The 21,921-nt window shown below is 43.6% G+C and overlaps 1 protein-coding gene and 1 pseudogene across 1 annotated transcript; both read left to right on the top strand.

Annotated features, from left to right (window-relative positions):
- The first annotated feature begins 391 nt into the window (after positions 1-391).
- On the top strand, positions 392-12,421 carry LOC141039143 (uncharacterized; annotated as a pseudogene).
- Positions 12,422-17,015: 4,594 nt separating this feature from the next.
- Positions 17,016-19,598, top strand: LOC141039142 (F-box/FBD/LRR-repeat protein At5g22700-like). Its single transcript, XM_073506454.1, has 4 exons — positions 17,016-17,477; positions 17,571-17,615; positions 18,166-18,180; positions 19,464-19,598. The coding sequence occupies exons 1-4, from the start codon at positions 17,016-17,018 to the stop codon at positions 19,596-19,598; spliced, it is 657 nt and encodes a 218-aa protein (XP_073362555.1).
- The last annotated feature ends 2,323 nt before the right edge of the window (positions 19,599-21,921 follow it).

Here is a 21,921-nt window from a genome sequence, read left to right as displayed (position 1 = left end):
CGCAAAACTCACCCCACCTATCAGGTTATTCTTCTCCTGCACGCAAAAAAATGAAGTAGCCTCTCTCTTTCTTTCTCTCTCCCTCCCCCTCTCTCTTTCTCTTTTCTCTCTCTCCGAGATTCAAAATCATTGAAGGGGATCGCTGACAAACTGCAGGGAAGAAGATCCCCCCACAATTTAGAAAGGTGTGACTTCTGAACAATCAGCGCATAAGATTCGGCAATCAAAGGTTAGTAAAAAATTTATCAACGCACCTTTTGCGTGGCGATTCCTGATACACGAGATTCAATTCGTTGATGAATTTGTTGTGGTCGGGATTCATAGAATAAAACTGTTTAGTTTTACACTGTAGCTTTGATTTGAGTTCGTTTTTTGTTTTGTATCCTCTCGTCCTTGTAATACGAGGTTGTTACTTTTGTTAGGTTTCATGGTTATCTTTGTGTTAAGTGTTGCACAAGCAAATTAGCATCAGAGGATCTCACTTTGGTTGAGGTTGTAGTTTAATTAAAAATTAATATATGTATATATTTATATATGTCAATTATATAGAACTAAAAATATATCTCTGTTGATATCGACTTCGAAAAGTTTCAACACTGATACTGCAGGTTTATAACCTTTATATTTATTACGTCTCTTTTTCGGGCAGATGTTCAGGAGTGCGTCATCTGGTCAGGACAACAGGGACGGTCGGTCTTTGAACGACATTGGCAAGGATTATGGGAGGCAGGTAATAGTAAGGCAGTTGAACATTAGTGTTTGGTCTTTTATTTCTGGGACGTTTGCTGTCAAGGTGTCACCACTGAGAACACAAAATAGTAGATCATTAACAACAACAAAAATGATTTATATATCCTGGATGAATGCTGTAATATCTGTTTATCCTGTGCATCTACTCTACAGTTGAGTATCGAGAGGTGGAAGAAATTTTTTTACTACAAAACGAGAAGAAGATCAAGGATGCAGATGCTGTCAAACACGCACATGCCATGCAGGCTGGAATAATTGGAGTCAAGAGTGAGATACAAGTTCTTGGCAAATGTCCCAACCAGGAGCATTGTGTGCAACAGACACCTGCCAAGAGGAGCATTCTAAGCAGCAGAGAGTCCACTAAGCAGATTGTGTAGGTAATGACGAAAACTTCAAACGCTGGTTTTAACGTACGTGGAAGTTTTAGTCGCACGTTGCTACCTCTTGAGCACTGTGTTGGTTTTCCCTTGAAGAGGAAAGGGTGATGCAGCAAGGTAGCGTAAGTATTTCCCTCAGTTTTTGAGAACTAAGGTATCAATCCAGTAGGAGGCTACGCGCGAGTCCCTCATACCTACACAAAACAAATAAATCCTCGCAACCAACATGATAAGGGGTTGTCAATCCCTTCACGGTCACTTACGAGAGTGAGATCTGATAGATATGATAGGATAATATTTTTGGTATTTTTATGATAAGATGCAAAGTAAAATAAAAGCAAAGGAAATAAATAAGTGTTGGAAGATTAATATGATGAAGATAGACCCGGGGGCCATAGGTTTCACTAGTGGCTTCTCTCAAGAGCATAAGTATTTTACGGTGGGTGAACGAATTACTGTTGAGAATTGACAGAATTGAGCATAGTTATGAGAATATCTAGGTATGATCATGTATATAGGCATCACGTCCGAGACAAGTAGACCGACTCCTGCCTGCATCTACTACTATTACTCCACTCATCGACAGCTATCCAGCATGCATCTAGAGTATTAAGTTCATGAAAACAGAGTAATGCCTTAAGCAAGATGACATGATGTAGAGGGATAAATTCACGCAATATGATAAAAAAACCCATCTTGTTATCCTCGATGGCAACAATACAATACGTGCCTTGTTGCCCCTACTGTCACTGGGAAAGGACACCGCAAGATTGAACCCAAAGCTAAGCACTTCTCCCATTGCAAGAAAGATCAATCTAGTAGGCCAAACCAAACTGATAATTCGAAGAGACTTGCAAAGATAACCAATCATACATAAAAGAATTCAGAGAAGATTCAAATATTGTTCATAGATAATCTTGATCATAAACCCACAATTCATCGGTCTCAGCAAACACACCGCAAAAAGAAGATTACATCGAATAGATCTCCATGAGAGAGGGGGAGAACATTGTATTGAGATCCAAAAAGAGAGAAGAAGCCATCTAGCTACTAACTATGGACCCGAAGGTCTGAGGTAAACTACTCACACTTCATCGGAGGGGCTATGGTGATGATGTAGAAGCCCTCCGTGATGGATGCCCCCTTCGGCGGAGCTCCGGAACAGGCCCCAAGATGGGATCTTGTGGGTACAGAAGGTTGCGGTGGTGGAATTAGGTTTTTGGCTCCTGTTCTGATCGTTTGGGGGTACGTAGGTATATATAGGACGAAGGAGTACGTCGGTGGAGCAACAGGGGGCCCACGAGGGTGGAGGGCGCGCCCTGGGGGGTAGGCGCGCCCCCTACCTCGTGGCCTCCTGGAAGCTTCTCTTACGTAGGGTCCAAGTCTCCTGGATCTTGTTCGTTCCAAAAATCACGCTCCTGAAGGTTTCATTCCGTTTGGACTCCGTTTGATATTCTTTTTTGCGAAACTCTGAAATAGGCAAAAAACAGCAATTCTGGGCTGGGCCTCCGGTTAATAGGTTAGTCCCAAAAATAATATAAAAGTGAATAATAAAGCCCAATAATGTCCAAAACAGAAGATAATATAGCATGGAGCAATCAAAAATTTTAGATACGTTGGAGACGTATCAAGCATCCCCAAGCTTAATTCCTGCTCGTCCTCGAGTAGGTAAATGATAAAAACAGAATTTTTGATGCGGAGTGCTACTAGGCATAATTTCAATGTAATTCTTCTTAATTGTGGTATGAATATTCAGATCCGAAAGATTCAAGATAAAAGTTCATATTGACATAAAAATAATAATACTTCAAGCATACTAACTAAGCAATTATGTCTTCTCAAAATAACATGGCCAAAGAAAGTCCATCCCTACAAAATCATATAATTTAGTCATGCTCCATTTTCGTCACACAAGAATGCTCTCATCATGCACAACCCCGATGACAAGCCAAGCAATTGTTTCATACTTTAGTAATCTCAAACTTATAAACCTTCACGCAATATATGAGTGTGAGCCATGGACATAGCACTATGGGTGGAGTAGAATATGATGATGGGGGTTATGTGGATAAGACAAAAAGGAGAAAGTCTCATATCAACGAGGCTAATCAATGAGCTATGGAGATGCCCATCGATTGATGTTAATGCAAGGAGTAGGGATTGCCATGCAACGGATGCACTAGAGCTATAAATGTATGAAAGCTCAACAAAAGAAACTAAGTGGGTGTGCATCCAACTTGCTTGCTCACAAAGGCCTAGGGCACTTGAGGAGGCCCATTGTTGGAATATACAAGCCAAGTTCTATAATGAAAAATTCCCACTTGACAAAACAAGAGACTCTCTATCATGAAGATTATGGTGCTACTTTGAAGCACAAGTGTGGCAAAGGATAGTAACATTGTCCCTTCTCTCTTTTTCTCTAATTTTTTTGGGCCTTATCTTTTTTTATGGCCTTTCTCTTTTCTCTCTTTTTTTATTTATTCCTCACTTGGGACAATGCTCTAGAAAATGATGATCATCACACTTCTATTTATTTACAACTCAATGATTACAACTCGATACTAGAACAAAGTATGACTCTATATGAATGCCTCCGGTGATGTACCGGGATATGCAATAAACCAAGAGTGACATGTATGAAAGAATTATGAATGGTGGCTTTGCCACAAATACTATGTCAACTACATGATCATGCTAAGCAATATGACAATGATGGATGTGTCATGATAAACGGAATGGTGGAAAGTTGCATGGCAATATATCTCGGAATGGCTATGGGAATGCCATAATAGGTAGGTATGGTGGCTGTTTTGAGGAAGATATAAGGAGGTTTATGTGTGAAAGAGCGTATCATATCACGGGGTTTGGATGCACCGGCGAAGTTTGCACCAACTCTCAATGTGAGAAAGGGCAATGCACGGTACCGAAGAGGCTAGCAATGATGGAAGGGTGAGAGTGCGTATAATCCATGGACTCAACATTAGTCATAAAGAACTCACATACTTATTGCAAAAATCTACAAGTCATCAAAAACCAAGCACTACGCGCATGCTCCTAGGGGGATAGATTGGTAGGAAAAGACCATCGCTCGTCCCCGACCGCCACTCATAAGGAGGACAATCAAAAAACACCTCATGTTTCAAATTTGTTACATAACGTTAACATACGTGCATGCTACGGGACTTGCAAACTTCAACACAAGCATTTCTCAAATTCACAACTACTCAACTAGCACGACTTTGATATTATTACCTCCATATCTCAAAACAATCATCAAGCATCAAACTTCCCTTAGTATTCAACACACTCATAAGAAAGTTTTTACTAAACTTGAATACCTAGCATATTAGGATTATTTAAGAAAATTACCATGCTATTTAAGACTCTCAAAATAATCTAAGTGAAGCGTGAGAGATCAATAGTTTCTATGAAACAAATCCACCACCATGCTCTAAAAGATATAAGTGAAGTACTAGAGCAAAACTATATAACTCAAAAGATATAAGTGAAGCACATAGAGTATTCTTATAATTTCCAAATCATGTATGGCTCTCTCAAAAGGTGTGTACAGCAAGGATGATTGTGGTAAACTAAAAAGCAAAGACTCAAATCATACAAGACGCTCCAAGCAAAACACATATCATGTGGTGAATAAAAATATAGCTCCAAGTAAAGTTACCGATGGAAGTAGACGAAAGAGGGGATGCCTTCCGGGGCATCCCCAAGCTTTGGCTTTTCGGTGTCCTTAGATTATCTTGGGGGTGCCATGGGCATCCCCAAGCTTAGGCTCTTGCCACTCCTTGTTCCATAATCCATCAAATCTTTCACCCAAAACTTGAAAACTTCACAACACAAAACTCAACAGAAAATCTCGTGAGCTCCGTTAGCGAAAGAAAACAAAGGACCACTTCAAGGTACTGTAATGAACTCATTCTTTATTTATATTTGTGTTAAACCTACTGTATTCCAACTTCTCTATGGTTTATAAACTATTTTACTAGCCATAGATTCATCAAAATAAGCAAACAACACACGAAAAACAGAATCTGTCAAAAACAGAACAGTCTGTAGTAATCTGTAACTAACGCAAACTTCTGGAACTCCAAAAAATCAGCCAAAATAGGACGACCTAGAAAATTTGTTTATTGATCATCAGCAATTGGAATCAGTATTTTATCACGTTCTGGTGATTTTTAACAATTTTTTTCGTGCACAGAAAGTTTCTGGAAATTTCTGCAAGATCAAATAACTATCATCCAAGAAGATCCTATAGGTTTAACTTGGCACAAACACTAATTAAAACATAAAAACACATCTAACCAGAGGCTAGAACAAATATTTATTCCTAAACAGAAGCAAAAGCAAAAAAACTAAAAATAAAATTGGGTTGCCTCCCAACAAGCGCTATCGTTTAACGCCCCTAGCTAGGCATAAAAGCAAGGATAGATCTTAGGTATTGCCATCTTTGGTGGGCAATCCATAAGTGGCTCTCATGATAGATTCATATGGTAATTTTATTTTCTTCCTAGGGAAGTGTTCCATGCCTTTCTTTAATGTAAATTTAAATCTAATATTCCCTTCCTTCAGATCAATGATTGCACCAATCGTTCTAAGGAAAGGTCTACCAAGAATAATAGGACGTGAAGGATTGCAATCTATATCAAGAACGATAAAATCTACGGGCACATAATTCCTATTTGCAACAATAAGAACATCATTAATTCTTCCCAAAGGTTTCTTAATAGTGGAATCTGCAAGGTGCAAGTTTAGAGAGCAATCATCAAAATCACGGAAATCTAGCAAATCACACAAAGTTTTGGGAATAGTGGAAACACTAGCACCCAAATCACATAAAGCATAGAACTCATGATCCTTAATCTTAATTTTAATAGTAGGTTCCCACTCATCATAAAGTTTTCTAGGGATATAAACTTCCAACTCAAGTTTTTCTTCATAAGATTGCATCAAGGCATCAACGATATGTTTAGTAAACGCTTTATTTTGACTATAAGCATGAGGAGAATTTAGCACGGATTGCAACAAGGAAATACAATCTATCAAAGAGCAATTTTCATAATTAAATTCCTTGAAATCCAAAATAGTGGGTTTAACATCTAGGGTTTTGATTTCTTCAATCCCACTTTTTTCAATTTTAGCATCAAGATCTAAAAACTCCGAATTTTTGGAACGCCTTCTAGGTAAAGGTGGATCATATTCAGTCCCATCATTATCAAGATTCATATTGCAAAACAAAGATTTAATAGGGGACACATCAATAACTTTTAGATCTTCATCTTTATTTTCATAGAAATCCGGTTTAGCGGCCATCTTATTAACTAAGGTAGCCTGCTTATCCGATATTTCAGCTATCAACTTCTCAAGACGAGCAATTTGGGATCTCAAACCATCAAATTCTTTAGACACATCATCAAGTTCTTTATTCATATAACTCATAAAGCTTTTTTGTTCCTTAAGCTCATTTCTGAAGAAATTATTATGCCCAAATTGCAAAACCATAAAACTCCTAACGTTGCTTTCGATCTCTTCTAATCTTTTAAGGTGAAGATCACCAAATCTAGGTAGAGCCATCGTGACAAACAAACAATCCAACACACGAGCAAACAAAAAGCAAGCGAAAAAGAGGCGAACAGAAAAGAGAGGGCGAATAAAACGCCAAGGGTGAAGTGGGGGAGAGGAAAACGAGAGGCAAATGGCAAATAATGTAATGCGGGAGATAAGGGATTGTGATGGGTACTTGGTATGTTGACTTTTGCGTAGACCACCCCGGCAACGGCACCAGAAATCCTTCTTGCTACCTCCTGAGCACTGTCTTGGTTTTCCCTTGAAGAGGAAAGGGTGATGCAGCAAGGTAGCGTAAGTATTTCCCTCAGTTTTTGAGAACCAAGGTATCAATCCAGTAGGAGGCTACGCGCGAGTCCCTCGTACCTACAGAAAACAAATAAATCCTCGCAACCAACGCGATAAGGGGTTGTCAATCCCTTCACGGTCACTTACGAGAGTGAGATCTGATAGATATGATAGGATAATATTTTTGGTATTTTTATCATAAGATGCAAAATAAAATAAAAGCAAAGTAAAAAAGCAAAGGAAATAAATAAGTGTTGGAAGATAATATGATGAAGATAGACCCGGGGGCCATAGGTTTCACTAGTGGCTTCTCTCAAGAGCATAAGTATTTTACGGTGGGTGAACGAATTACTGTTGAGCAATTGACAGAATTGAGCATAGTTATGAGAATATCTAGGTATGATCATGTATATAGGCATCACGTCCGAGACAAGTAGACCGACTCCTGCCTGCATCTACTACTATTACTCCACTCATCGACCGCTATCCAGCATGCATCTACAGTATTAAGTTCATGAAAATAGAGTAACGCCTTAAGCAAGATGACATGATGTAGAGGGATAAATTCATGCAATATGATAAAAAAAACCCATCTTGTTATCCTCGATGGCAACAATACAATACGTGCCTTGCTGCCCCTACTGTCACTGGGAAAGGACACCGCAAGTTTGAACCCAAAGCTAAGCACTTCTCCCATTGCAAGAAAGATCAATCTAGTAGGCAAAACCAAACTGATAATTCGAAGAGACTTGCAAAAATAACCAATCATAAATAAAAGAATTCAGAGAAGATCCAAATATTGTTCATAGATAATCTTGATCATAAACCCACAATTCATCGGTCTCAACAAACACACCGTGAAAAGAAGATTACATCGAATAGATCTCCACGAGAGAGGGGGGGAACATTGTATTGAGATCCAAAAAGAGAGAAGAAGCCATCTAGCTACTAACTATGGACCCGAAGGTCTGAGGTAAACTACTCACACTTCATCGGAGGGGCTATGGTGATGATGTAGAAGCCCTCCATGATGGATACCCCCTCCGGCGGAGCTCCAAAACAGGCCCCAAGATGGGATCTCGTGGGTACAGAAGGTTGCGGCGGTGTAATTAGGTTTTTGGCTCCTGTTCTGATCGTTTGTGGGTACGTAGGTATATATAGGAGGAAGGAGTACATCGGTGGAGCGACAGGGGGCCCACGAGGGTGGAGGGCGCGCCCTGGGGGGGTAGGCGCGCCCCCTACCTCGTGGCCTCCTGGAAGCTTCTCTTACGTAGGGTCCAAGTCTCCTGGATCTTGTTCGTTCCAAAAATCACGCTCCCGAAGGTTTCATTCCGTTTGGACTCCGTTTGATATTCTTTTTCTGCGAAACTCTGAAATAGGCAAAAAAACAGCAATTCTGGGCTGGGCCTCCGGTTAATAGGTTAGTCCCAAAAATAATATAAAAGTGAATAATAAAGCCCAATAATGTCCAAAACAGAAGATAATATAGCATGGAGCAATAAAAAATTATAGATACGTTGGAGACGTATCACACGTGCCTCTAATTATTTTTTGGTTTGAAGACACAGATGCCCACAAAGGCGTAGAGCGGGCGTTGTGATGGCCCAGCGTTTGTAGGCGGTCATAATGAAGAGGTACAGGGTAACATAATTTCCTTTGATGCAAGCAGAAGGATCATTGGCAACAAAAGCATTGGTGTTCAAGGATTCGGTACGGTTTGCACAAGCAAGAAGAGCCCAACAACAAAATCAAACATAGGAGCAATAAGCTCTACCATACAGCAACACCAGAAAGCAATACAGGTGACAACATATACGAACGTGCAACAACATTTAAAGCAAATGTATATATTTTTTTGTGAGCAATTTTTTCTTTGTTTTCATCTGGTATATTTAGATTGCAGTATTTTCCACACGCAGGTGTACGAGGAAGGAAGCAAGTATCGTGGTAGTCCACGGATCAATGAAAACATAAGGCAAGGTCCTTTGAAAGGATCACCTGTGGCGTTCAACATGAGGGGTCCTTCCAAAGGATCTCCGATGGCATTCAAAATCGTCAGCGAAATCACCAATGCACGGAGGTTGTCGCCAAGATTTGCTGGACAAGAGAGGCATGGGAAAACAAAGGTGACGTCGGAACTATGCTTTTTCAATTCAACACACAAACAGTTTTATGGGAGAACAGGGTAAAGTGCAAAACAGGAGGACGGCTGTCCGTCTTGTATGGCTGTATGTGCAGTTGTTCTTTTATATAGGATGTTGTTGTGCCTTTCCGGTTGTATGGTGTAAACAGAAGCACATCTGTGCCTCTTTGTGCAGATGTGTGTGTAGCATGGTCACATTCGTGCTGCTGGGTGTAATGTGAACAGTGCCTCTGGTGTAGCGCTTATACTCGGTGAAGAGGCACGGGTCTGGTTTTGGTATACTAGATGAGCCCTGATGAGTCATATAAATCTTTTGTTTAGAAATTAAAAAAATGCATATCCTGCTCTGGACATCTAATTCTGTTTCTTGCCATGTGTTTAGGATTTGGCGGAGGGGATAACAGGTGAGGGAAAGAAATATCATAGTTCTCCATCCATTTCGAACGCAACGTTCACAGCAGCAAGTAGCATACAGCGCCAGCACGGATTGCATGGTAGAAGCAGCACAGTCCCTTGGTTGCACGAGTGCCGGAGAAACAGGGAGCAGCATTGCACAATGCAACATTGGAGAGGCAGACTCATTTATGGATTTGACCATGCCATGCAGAAACGACGCTGCTACGTGTGACAAACAACAGAGCAGCAGCAGCTCCGCTGTAAGTGGACCTATGGCTGGCGATGAGACTGATGTCGTCAGAAGTGAATGCGATCAGACGAACAAAGACACGGTAGACAAAATCATCATGGTGCCGCCGACCATTGTAGAGAAAGAAATGGACGACATGTTTAAAGAAGGCATATACCCAACGATTCAGGAGGTAACCGAAGCGCTCGAACCAGAGGGTGGTATTGTATTCGGATCATTGGATGAGTGCTTTTTGTTTTTCTGCAGATATGCTAGAAAGGTTGGCTTTGCTGCCAAGCGATCAACGAGCAGAAGATCGACATATGATCAGCAGCTTGACAAGCAGGTGTTTCAGTGCACCAAGGAAGGGCAGAATAAAACAACTGAGAGACATGTTAAGGAGAGAAGGAGCAACTGCTTGATCTAGACAAGCTGCCCAGTCCAAATAACAGCCAAGAGGGATACAGATAGGAGGAAATGGTATCTGAAGAATGTGCGTCTAGAGCACAACCACCAGCTTCACCCATCTGATTGGATGCTGAAGTTCATGAGATGCTATAAGAAGATGACACCTCAGGAGAAATTCTTTATACAAGTGCTGCAGAAGACGAGGTTAGAACCAAGGAAGGTTATGCAGATTTTTACTGCCATGGGGAAACCGAGGCGAGAAATTATGTTCGACACGATTGACATAAGCAACATTGCATGCCGGGACAGGGCTGGAGAACGCGGCACTGATATCGCAGACACCATGAAACTGTTTTCTGATATGCAGAGGCGGAGGCCGGGATTCCACCATGTGGAAGAGACAGAGAACAATGTAGTGCGCAGCCTATTCTGGATAGACTCCTTGTGTAAGATGAATTATGATCTATATGGAGATTTCTTGTCTTTTGACACGACATTCTCTACGAATATATATGGCTTGCCATTTGCACCAATTATAGGTGTCGACAACCACGGGTCGACCGTCCTGTTTGGAGTAGGCCTTTTGAAGGATTAGAAAATAGGGTCATTCAAGTGGCTCCTAAGCACGTTTGTCGAGGCAATGGGAGGTAAAGAGCCGAAATACATAATAACAGACCAGGACCAGGCGATGAAGACTACAATAAAGGAAGCTCTTCTGAGAACGAGGCACAGGTTCTGCTGGTGGCATATTAGGAAGAACCTGAAGGAAAATAATGCAGCAGTGTTTGCGCAGCACCCAGGGATGTCTGATGATATATTTTGAATCGTCAAAAACTCACTAGATCAAGACGAGTTTGAGCGTGCCTGGAAATCAGCAATTTCTCTGCACAAGGCGGAAGGCAACAAACACCTGTACACGCTATGGGAACTCCGAAATTTTTGGGTGCCGGCCTACTTCAAGGACTGTTTCTATCCTTTATCGTCAACAACCACTCGCAGTGAGAGCACGAATTCGATGTGGAAGAATTACGTCGACCACAAGGACACTATAAAAAGGTTTGTTAATGCGTATCACATGATTCAGCAAAATTGCCATGCCACGCTTGACAAGAAGAGACACCGAACAGAAGAGAAGGCGCCATCACTAGAGACGGGTTTTCCGATTGAAAGACAAGCAAGTCAAGTATACACGAATGAAATTTTCAGGAAATTCCAGCTGGAGCTATGGAACCGGACTTACTTCAAGTGCTCTGACCTGGCAAAGGGGAGGCAGTATTTTTTTTAAAGATTATTGAGCCTGGAGAAAAAGTATGGAAACCATATCCGGGCGAGGAATTTGACAGGTCTGAGTTCAGGGTAGATGTGGATGAGCAAAAAGAAATATACAGTTGCAGCTGCAAGAAAATGAGTAGGGATGGCATTCAGTGCTGCCATGTGCTTAAGGTGATGGACCAAACAGGCATGATCGATCAACTTCCAAAATCCTTTGTCATCCCCAGATGGACCAGGAATCTATCAGAGAGTCTGAAAGTTCTGTCTACAAGTCAAGGTGATAGCATGACCATACAAGACGATGAAACTATGAGATTCGGCCTCACTTACGCTAAGTTGTCGGATATCTGTTCAAATGCTTGCAGAAAAGAGAAGGCATACCGTGTGCTGCGTGAGTGTATGGTAGATATGAAAATAAAAGTCATGGTGGCACTTGCCGAGGAACCAGACATAGGCATTCTTGCCGAAACTCTCAAGAACCCTCCCATGAGTGGCTCAAAGGGCACGAAAAAAGGAGATCAAATCAAAGCTGGTTCTGAGAAGAAAGGAAAAGGCAACAAAGCCGCATCCAAGTGCGGCCGTTGTAGAGTAAAGGGTCGCAGGAAAACAAACTGCCCGGATAACCCAGAAGTCCAGGAGAGGATGAGGATTGAAGAGGAGAAGAGGAAATCGCAGCAGGAGAAGAGGGCAAGGTCAATGAAATGGCCGACAACACCATCGAGGACATCAAACGGCTCAGGACAATGCACTCCAAGCCCAGGAGGAAGACGTCAGACGCCAGCAACTCCAACGACCCCACTAACAGCAGGGAGCATTTACCAAAGTCTTGCATCTACGCCAGAATCGAACATCACACAAGCCAGGCACACAGAATGCGTGCAGGGAAGCCCGGGACAATGCACGGAATCTGCGCAGTCCATTTTCAGAAAGGAAAGGTCTGAGTGGAGACTTTTTGGTACCGGAGAACAGTACGAATAGAAAAATTAAAAGGTAATAATGCAGCTTAAACAGGACGTAAGCAAAAAACAGTGATGACCGCAATCTTTCGCTTTGTTTTTATGTATGAATATTAAATTTACAGGTAAATAGGTTGAATAGCTACGCAGAAGGGTGGGGTTGCACAAGGGTCGAGAAGGAAGAATGGATCGCTGAACATTCAAAAACAAGGCCGCACGTGGAGCGATGAAGTAGCAAGCAATTGGTGGGGAGGGCGGGCGGTTGTCGATTGTTTATTTTCTTCTGCTGTGGTTATAAGAACGGCTTGTAAGTTAATTTGCTGCAGTTATAGAAACAAAACAAATTTAAATAAGAACGCCTTTTGCTTCTTTATGTATTTTTTACTTGGCGGACAAAAATATCAGAGGCACAGGTTTCCTTGTTATTTTCCGCAGCCGCGTCGGTTTCTAAACGTGGATGTTGTAAGCATACAAGCATGCTTCTCTGCTGCGTGACAGAGAGATAAAAATAACCTAAGGGCACAGGCAGCCACGGCCATGCGACCGGTGAGTGTTCAACCGTGACTCTCACGGTTGCATGGTCACGCCCGCCATTATGGAACGAAAACATTTTTAAGCACAGAATCTGGGTCATGCTTCTGGGGCTGCATAACCGTGGCTTTCGTGGTAACTGTGCCTCGCCTGTTCTAACGCATGTTCTTATGTTATGAATGCATGACTGTAAGTAATTCAAATAACCGTCCTTGCGATGCGTGTCCAACCGTGCCTCATGTGCCTTCACGCTGTGCTTCTGTCATGCAAAGATTTCAAACTGAATGGGTCATGGTTGTGTTTGTTTTTCTGTTTCACAAATGGATGTAGTGCCTGGCAGTAGGTTCACGGCGTTTGCTGTGAGAGAATCACGTCTTTACATGCTACTAAAGCACGTGGAATCACGGCCGTACTTGTGTGTGGCATGTAGAACAGTGCATTACAATGCCGAAGGCAGGACCGTGTGTCTCGTTCTTGAAAAGCCGTGGTTCTGCCATCACTTCATTCACTTGGTTTTGTCCGCGTTTTAGCAGAATCATTTGCAAAGCAGAGGCACGGCCTTGAATCTTCTAGTGACTTAATTGTCAACGTGCCCGTGGATAATTTTGCCGCTTGCAGAGGGAAGATGGCTGTAGAATTGTGCTTCCGGCGTGGAACAGATTCACAAAGACAGGCACGCTTTGTGAATGTGTGCGGTAAATAATTAAATCACGGAGGGGCATGCGCATGCCTGGTCTGCAAGTACAACAGTGCATCTCGTACCATCAAAGCCGTGACTCTATTTGACGTTTCAAGAAGCCACCTAGCATTGACTTGTTACTACTTTTGAGTTTTCAGTGACCTAGTCGATCTGTCATGATCAGGACTTCTAACTACTATGTGTGTCCTACTATAAGTTTGAGTCTAATGTTGCATGCCTGTTGCTAAGTTCCATTATTAGTTAATACCATCGATTGTTTACTATTACCAACTTAGTTTATCTCTTGTAGTCCACTTTTTATGCATCTCTCTATATGCGTGCGCATGTATAATCTGATTCATTTCTGATGATGTTAATCAACGTGCCTCCTCGTGCCTCTTGTACCTGTAAGACTGTGCGTTCGTTATCACTGCACGACACTTCCTTTGTGTATGTCTGTGACCCTGTGGTGAACGTTTGGGTGGAAACATGTTGCACATCCTAGAACATAGCGTCTTGTAGAACCACGACAGTGCTGTTTCTGCAAATCGAGACGTGCTTGTGCTTTGTTTAAAAGCGTGCCCGTGCTTCACTGTGAAACAATGAAATACAGATAGCCACAAACGTACACGCCTTTTATATCGAAATAATATACGTAACATCAAGAAAGATGTGTGATGCAACTCAATACGGAACTGTGTCCGTAGGGAGTTCACGTCCGTGCTTTTTATATTCAAGGAAATAAGATTTTAAAAATAGCGTCCCTCACATAGGCCATTGGGTGCCTCTGTGGGCTAAACGCCCGTGCGTGTCCGTCTGATAGAGTCATAGGCTAGCATGACTCTATGTAATACCACCGACCATGCTTTTGAGTGCTTCATGCCCGTGCCTGTGATCCGAAACACTTAAACGAAGAAAGGTAGGAATGTCCACGCCTTCAAGTGTGCACAAGACATGACTCTAGTTGGTACAAAGAACCTTGGCTGCAGAGACTTCACGCCCGTGCTTTTAAAAACAGCACCTCTCGAATTCGCCATTACGTTAATGTTCACATTTGTACCCATAAACTTGACCCAGGAAACCAAAACAATTTTTTTTATCAAAGTTACTGACTACGAGGTGACGCAAGACAAAATAAGAAACTTTTTAGTCCACTGCTTAATTGCTTCAGATACAGCGATCAGGGTCGCTGGGCGCGAAGTTCCTTGACCTCTTTTATCATAACGTATGTCTCCACCGTGAGCTTTTCGTACTCAAGTTTGACCTTCGCCTTCGTCTTCTCATCCAGAAGATCATACAACCTCGTGGATATCTCCACGATCTTCAAGAGGTGAGCTTCCGTAGCCCCCCACCGGTTCTTCACCTGGACAAAAGAGAAGGTGTGAGATTGATGGCAGGACGCACTATCATCAACTTAGGATGAAGTTCACCACAATGGTCCACGTTTCACAACTAATGCGGGTAGCCGAATGAAAGAAAAAATGAATGAAATGGAAGCAGAGTGAACTTACAGATGAGGAAGCCTGGCCAGCGAAGATTTCCTCCTACGTCAGGACACGGCTCTCTGGAGTAGTGTCATCCTGCACAGCCATGGCGGAGAGTGTCAGGGTAGAGAACAGCAAGAGGAGTGGATGGCCTGGAGGCGGATAAAAGGATGAAGGGGATGTGGCTAGGGTTTCGAGATTCCGTATGGCTTATTCACGTTTCACAACTAAATCAAGTAGCCGAAGGAAAGAAAAAAGGAAAGAAGCGGAAGCAGAGTCAACTTACAGATGAGGAACCCTCGCCAGCCTTGATCCCCTCCAGTGTCTGGGCACGGGGTTCCGCAGTAGTGTCCTCCTGCGCAGCCACGGTGGAGAGGGTCAGGATGGAGAGCAGCAAGAGGAATGGATAGCCTGACGGCGGGCAGAGGGGGGAAGAGGGTGTGGCTAGGGTTTCGAGACCCCGTCCTGCTTAAATAGCTGGAGCCTGGCCTCGGGCTATGAGCCAGGGCGGCGTCACCGAAGGAGACGCTCGTCGGACCCTTGGGTTTCCGGAGTGGTGCCACGTGGCGTTCACACCTGAATATGAGGAGACACCCGTCGAAACGTTGGGTTTCCGCAATTAATGCATGAACGTGACTCCACGTAAAACACAAGCATGCCTCCCTAAGCATCTTTACCGTGCCACTCCTGGTGATAGATCAACGGATGCATTTGGAGCACAAAGAGACACGAAGGTGACCTCTGACTTGAAACACTGACACACTTGACGGTTCGTGCATTTGAATTAAAATCTTACAGCGAAAACAATTGTAACACGGACAGTCGTCCGATTCTATTAGGTTTCCGTAATAATCGCACAATCGTGACTCCGGGTAAGAATAAACAATGCCTCTCCACCGACTCATTATGAATACAATTAGAAAACCTCTATGCGTGACTCTATGTAATTAGAAGACCTTTGAGGGCTGTATGCCCATGCTTGTGACCCTTGACACTGAAACACAGAGTAAACGCCCGTGCCTCTATGCTGTATGCACGTGCTTATGCCCGTACAAGGAAATACGCTTTTAAAAACAGGGTCTCTTGTATAGGCCATTCCGTGCCTCACAGAGTAAACGCACGTGGCTGTGCGTAAGACAAAGGTTAGCGTGTCTCTATGTAATACCACCGACCATGCCTTTACGCGCTTCATGCCCGTGCCTGTGATAATTGTGATCTCGCGTAAAACGCAAGCATGCCTCTCTGGGCCTCCATACCGTGCCTCTCGTGCTGTTAGAGTCAACGGAATCATCTGGAACACAAAGAGACACGAACGTAGACACGAACTGTTCTACATGCCTGTGTGGCATGTAGAACAGTGCGTCACAATGCTGAAGGCAGGACCGTGTGTCTGGTACGTGACAATGCCGAGCCGTACCGTGTGTCTGGTACGTGACAAGCCGTGACAGGAGCGTTTCAGCAGAATCATTTGCAAAGCAGAGGCACGGCCTTGAATCTTCTATTGACTTAAATGTGAACGTGTCCATGGAAAATTTTGCTGCTCGTAGAGGCAAGATGACTGTAGAATCGTGCTTCCGGCGTCAAACAGATTCTTCTATTGAATGTGTGCCATAAATAATTAAAACACGGACGGGCACGCCCGTGCCTGGTCTGCGTGTGCAACAGTGCATCTCGTACCTTGAAAGTCGTGGTTCTATTTAATGTTTCAAGCAGTCACCTACCATTTACTTGCTACGAGTAGTACTTAACCTGGGCCCTCCTGTCAGAAAGAAAAAAAGAAGAAGTAATTAATCTGGACCCCTCCGCTCCCCATCGTGGGCATTTAAGTCGTTTCGTGGATTGACAGGCTGTAATCCATTTCTCCAGATCCACCTCAGTGAGCACTGGTCGTGGGCGGCGCCACCCCAGCAACGGAGGTGGAGATGGAAAGCGCTGCTCGTAGCATCAAGAGGTCGAGAGTGGCGCCACCGGCGACGCCGCTTTCTGGTGGTGTGCTAGTCATCGGAGGGGATGGAAGCGGCAACCGTGCTCCCTCCCGATCCGATGAGGAAGAAGAGGGATGTCGTGCGGACCGCATCAGCGGCCTCGCCGACGGCGTCCTAGGTGAGATCATATCTCGTCTTCCCATCAAGGATGGCATCCATACTCGAATCCTCTCATGTCGCTGGAGTCCTTTGTGGCCCATCGCTCCTCTGAATCTCGACTGCCGCGAGATCTCTGACTCTCGTCTTTTTAACGATGGAGCAAAAGTTCATATCGAGACCATATCTCATCTGTGCGCCTTCACCAAGGAGCGCGTTCGCAAATGCTATTCCGTAATGCGGCTCTGTCGAAATCCTGTTGTCAATCTTCTGGAATCCATTCTGTCCGGCCATGCTGGCTCGGTTAGCCGCCTCTCTATTCCTGCGTGCTACCTACAGTGCAGGCCCTCCACTGTTGATGCCTGGCTCTGATCCTGGAAGTTGAACAATATCCAGGTTCTTGAGTTCTACTACCTCTTCCCAGGATTTCTGACGCAAGAGGTAACTCTATTGGATCTATGCACTTCAACTACGCCCTCGGCACCGGAGTCCGTGTTTCGGTTTTCCTCCTCTCTCCACACCCTCGGCTTTGCTCTTTGCCAAATACCAGACAATTACGTAGGGACGCTTAAGCTACCACTGGTGAAAAGACTCTCGCTTGTGGAGGTTGATATATCAGACGCGTCGCTGCAAAGCATAATCCACTCTAGTTGCCCTGCACTTGAGTCCCTCCTGCTTGTTTGCAATAGAGGAGGTCGTCGCGTCACAATAAACTCGTCTAACCTTGTAAGCATTGACATTTGTTGTCCACACGGAGAACTCATTGTTGAGGATGCCCCTTCGCTTCGACGGTTGATTGTTGATTGTCTGGTTGACGACTATTCGATAACCGTTGTCTCTGCACCTAAACTGGAAACGTTGGGTGAATTCGTGTTTGTGTCTCCCTCGACGTGTCTTGAGGTACTGGCTTTCCTTAATACTGGAACAGAGCTGTACTTGTTCCGATGTTTGTTCTATTAATTTGATGGTCTATGTTCTATTCTTCATGCAGAGTCAAGACTTGGAGGTAACCACTGTCTCTGCGTCTGAACCGTATCCATGTCGTCTCACGTGTCTTGAGGTATTGAGTTTTTATGATACTTCCAGCTTAACTTTATTTGTGAGGAAACACGTTTTATTTCATCCAACCTTTATGCTATTAGTTTTGTGATCCATCTTCTGTTAATTTTCATCAAGGGTTCGAAGGCAGTCAGTCTAACAACAATGCGTCAATCTGTCAAGACCTTGCTTATCTACATGTATTATAAGGTGGACACCGTTGTTGAATTGCTGCAATGCTTTCCAAAACCGGAGAACTTGTTTGTCGAGGTGATGATCTTCAGAAATTTGTATACTGTAGTACTCGTTCCTTTTTGAAATGCTTGTCTTAATTTTGACTGAAATTGATGCACCCATATCTACACATGATTTATTGTTGTATACATCCATATATAGACAAGTCTATGTCTAACTTCTTGTTACGGAGGTGGTAGAACTAATTGTTTCATTTGGTTTTTTGATGGTTTGTATCTCTTTTTATAGACGCTAAGTATTTTCAACCTATCATTTATATTTTAGGGATCGTTGATTTCTCATGGTGAAAAAAATTGGCGTCGTAAGTACCGGCAGTTTCTCAAACATCACGACATTTGTCTGAAGACAGTATCGCTGGAAGATTATGTTCGCTCTGGGAGTTACGCTGAATTTGCGATGTTCTTTGTTCTTAGTGCAAAGGATCTGGAGACCATGACCATTAAGTTTACCTCACCTTCCGCAGAGTTCATGGAGTATTTTACGAAAAGCAAAAAAGGGTTCTGGAGTGGCATAGAAGGGTTTCTAAACGTGCACGTCTTAGATTATCATCAAGTTGCAGCCACGTGCGTCCGCATTTAAGAAAGAGGAGTGTTGAATACCTGGATTTGACGGTTCCGTTCAGGTGTGGATGCTGAAATCAGGCCTTGTGTTAGTTGTCCAGGTGTATGGAGTTACTTGTTGTTGCGTTCTTTTGAGCTTGGGTTTTATGTAAACTTTATCAGACAACCGTTGTAGTCTTTGCACCGTGTGTAGGCTTGTCTGTTTTTGTGTTGCGTGCAGTCATGAAGGAAAGGTGTGGTTTTGCGGCTTTGTACGGGCCGAAGGACCATAAAATTCAGTGGCACCAAGGTTAAGAGACATAAAGTAGATTTAATTTTTCAGTGGAGAGATGCGCGCTGCATGTGTAACCGTGTTGTGTTGTATGTACGACGGTGCCTGTCTTATATATGTACCTGTCATGCACACAATGCATGCACAACCGTGCCTGTGTTGCAGGTAGAGCGGCGCTTCTCGGATGTACCTGCCATACACACTGAGGAGCTGCAGTTGAGCCTTGCACTGATGGAGCTGCATTTGAGCCGCTGCACTGTTTCTAGTCCTCGCACTATGGTTATAAAAAACGGCTTGTAAGTTTATTTGGTGCAGTTGTAGAAACAAAGCAAATGTAAGCATAACAGATTTTGCTTGTTTAGGTATTTTTATTACTCATCTGGGAAAATATTATAAGGCCGATAGGTTTGTTTGTAAATGTTTGCAGCCCTTTCTTTATGAAGTTGGATGGTGTAACAATACAACCATGCGTCTCTGCTGCGACACAGGAGAGATGAAAAGAGCTGAAAGCATAGACAGCCACCATAACGGTCAACCAATGAACCAAACCTGTTTTGTGGGGCGTTACGTAGTGCCTCTGGTGACCACACAACCGAGTTTCTACTCAACAGCCCACACCGAAACGCGTCTCGAGGATTCTAGCCGTGACACTGCAGACTCACAACCATGCTTTTGGTCTTGTCCTGGCATCATGATGTTCGTTCTCTGCTTGAATAACGTGCCTTCCACAGCCACCCTACTGTGCGCGTAGCAAAGGAGCAACGCCAGCTGATAAAGTGCTTTTTCTACTACTAAAAGTGTGGCCCTCGTTGCATGACTTCCATGCGTTTGACAGTGGCTCTTTGGTACAGAACCGTGGTTGTAGAGAGTTCTTGCCCGTGCTTTTAAGGACAGTGTCTCTCGGATCGGTCATCCATTGCCTCACAAAGTAAACAGTGAGGGTTCACATCTGAATCCAATTCTGTTATGTTTCTGCAGTAAACGCACGAACGTGACTCTGCCTAATACTCAAGAATGCCTCCATGGGCTTCTCGTCCGTGCCTCTCCGTCTAAACGAGTCGACGAAATCATTCGGAAAACAGACACCAGGGAACATGACTCTATATAATACCACACGATGCCTTTGTGGATTTGACGCCCATGTCTACGACCCTTATCACTGAAATACAGAAAGTCACAAACGCACATAACCGTGGCTGCAGAGACTTCAAGCCCATTTAGCTAATGAAATGTACGGTTTGCACAATAAACGAATGAACGTGACTCTGCCTAATACTAAAGTATGCCTCCATGGGCTACTCGTCCGTGCCTCTCCGTCTGAACGAGTCGACTGAATCATTCGGAACACAAACACAAGTGAACATGACTCTATTTAATACCACACGATGCCTTTGTGGATATGACGCCCGTGGCTGTGACCCTAATGACTGAAACACTGAAACACAGAGAGTGCAAGGCCGTGCTTTTTAAAAAACGCGCAACAACGGTGACATCTGCAATTATGTCCCTACACTGTGCCTAACTGTACCTCATGTGCATAACCGTGCTTGCGATGCGTGTCCAACCGTATTTCATGTGCCTTCACGCGGTGCTTCTGTGATGCAAAGATTTCAAACACAACGAGTCACGGTTGTGTTTGCGTTCCTGTTTCACAAATGGATATAGTGCCTGGCAGTAGGTTCACGTCGTTTCCTATGAAAGAATTACGTTTTTACGTGCTACTGAAGCACGTGGAATCACGGGCGTGCCTGTGTGGCATGTAGAACAGTGCGCGTCGTATCACTTCACGGCCGTTGTGTGGTTCGTGGCAAACCGTGCGTTTGCCATGGTCGTGCCTGTGTGACAGGTAGAACAGTGCGTCTCGAATCACTTTTCTATGAAGGCATGATCGTCTGTGTGTTTGCTGACAAACCATGGTTCACTGAATCATTCAGAACACAAACACAAGAACAAGCGAACATGACTCTATATAATACCACACGATGCCTTTGCGGGTGTGACGCCCGTGCTGTGACCCTTATCACTGAAACACAGAAAGTCACAAATGTACATAGCCATGGCTGCATAGATTTGAAGCCCATTTAGCTAATGAAATGTACGGCATGAGCAAAAGACCGTTTAGCCATAGACCAAAATACTGAGTTCGTTGTTGGCAAGGTTACAGATTGAGCAAAAAGGTACGGGCATTGTTTCACCACACCTACGTAAATTCCAAACCGGAAAGTGGCGGCAACATCTCACTCCAGCACTGTTTTCAGCACTTAAAAGTGAATGGATCCTTTAAATCCAGGTCCTCAACGCATGCGTGCCTTAGATCCAAGTTCCCGTGGTTGCCACTTGGCGACAACCTAAGGCAAGCATGTTAGAAGCCTTTTTGTCCCACTGAAGCAAGTCTTGTTGCTGTTTGTAGAATTCTTCCGTGAAGTCTTCCTGAAGAAGAAACTTGATCCTCATAGTCTGCAGTTGTGCTGCGTTGAGAATGAAGAATGTCGCAAATCGAATGCTTTTCTCGCATTGAACATAGCTTTCCAGCGTCAGTGACTTCAAATGAACGTCATGATGGTGCTTGCAAGAACAGACGTTCACAAGACTTTCTTCATTAGAGGCTATTTCCTGAATAAAC

The sequence above is a fragment of the Aegilops tauschii genome, chromosome 1, assembly GCF_002575655.3.
Source record: "Aegilops tauschii subsp. strangulata cultivar AL8/78 chromosome 1, Aet v6.0, whole genome shotgun sequence".
In the NCBI taxonomy this organism is placed as follows: domain Eukaryota; kingdom Viridiplantae; phylum Streptophyta; class Magnoliopsida; order Poales; family Poaceae; genus Aegilops; species Aegilops tauschii.
The sequence above is the reverse complement of the archived record's forward strand: the minus strand, read 5'-3'. Positions and strand labels throughout refer to the sequence as shown.

Excerpts from the sequence above, each read along its gene's own strand:
- LOC141039142 (XM_073506454.1), top strand. The coding sequence starts at position 17,016 with ATGGAAAGCGCTGCTCGTAGCATCAAGAGGTCGAGAGTGGCGCCACCG. Across the intron at positions 17,478-17,570 it reads TGTCCGGCCATGCTGGCTCG|GTTCTTGAGTTCTACTACCT; the intron begins GTTAGCCGCCTC and ends AACAATATCCAG.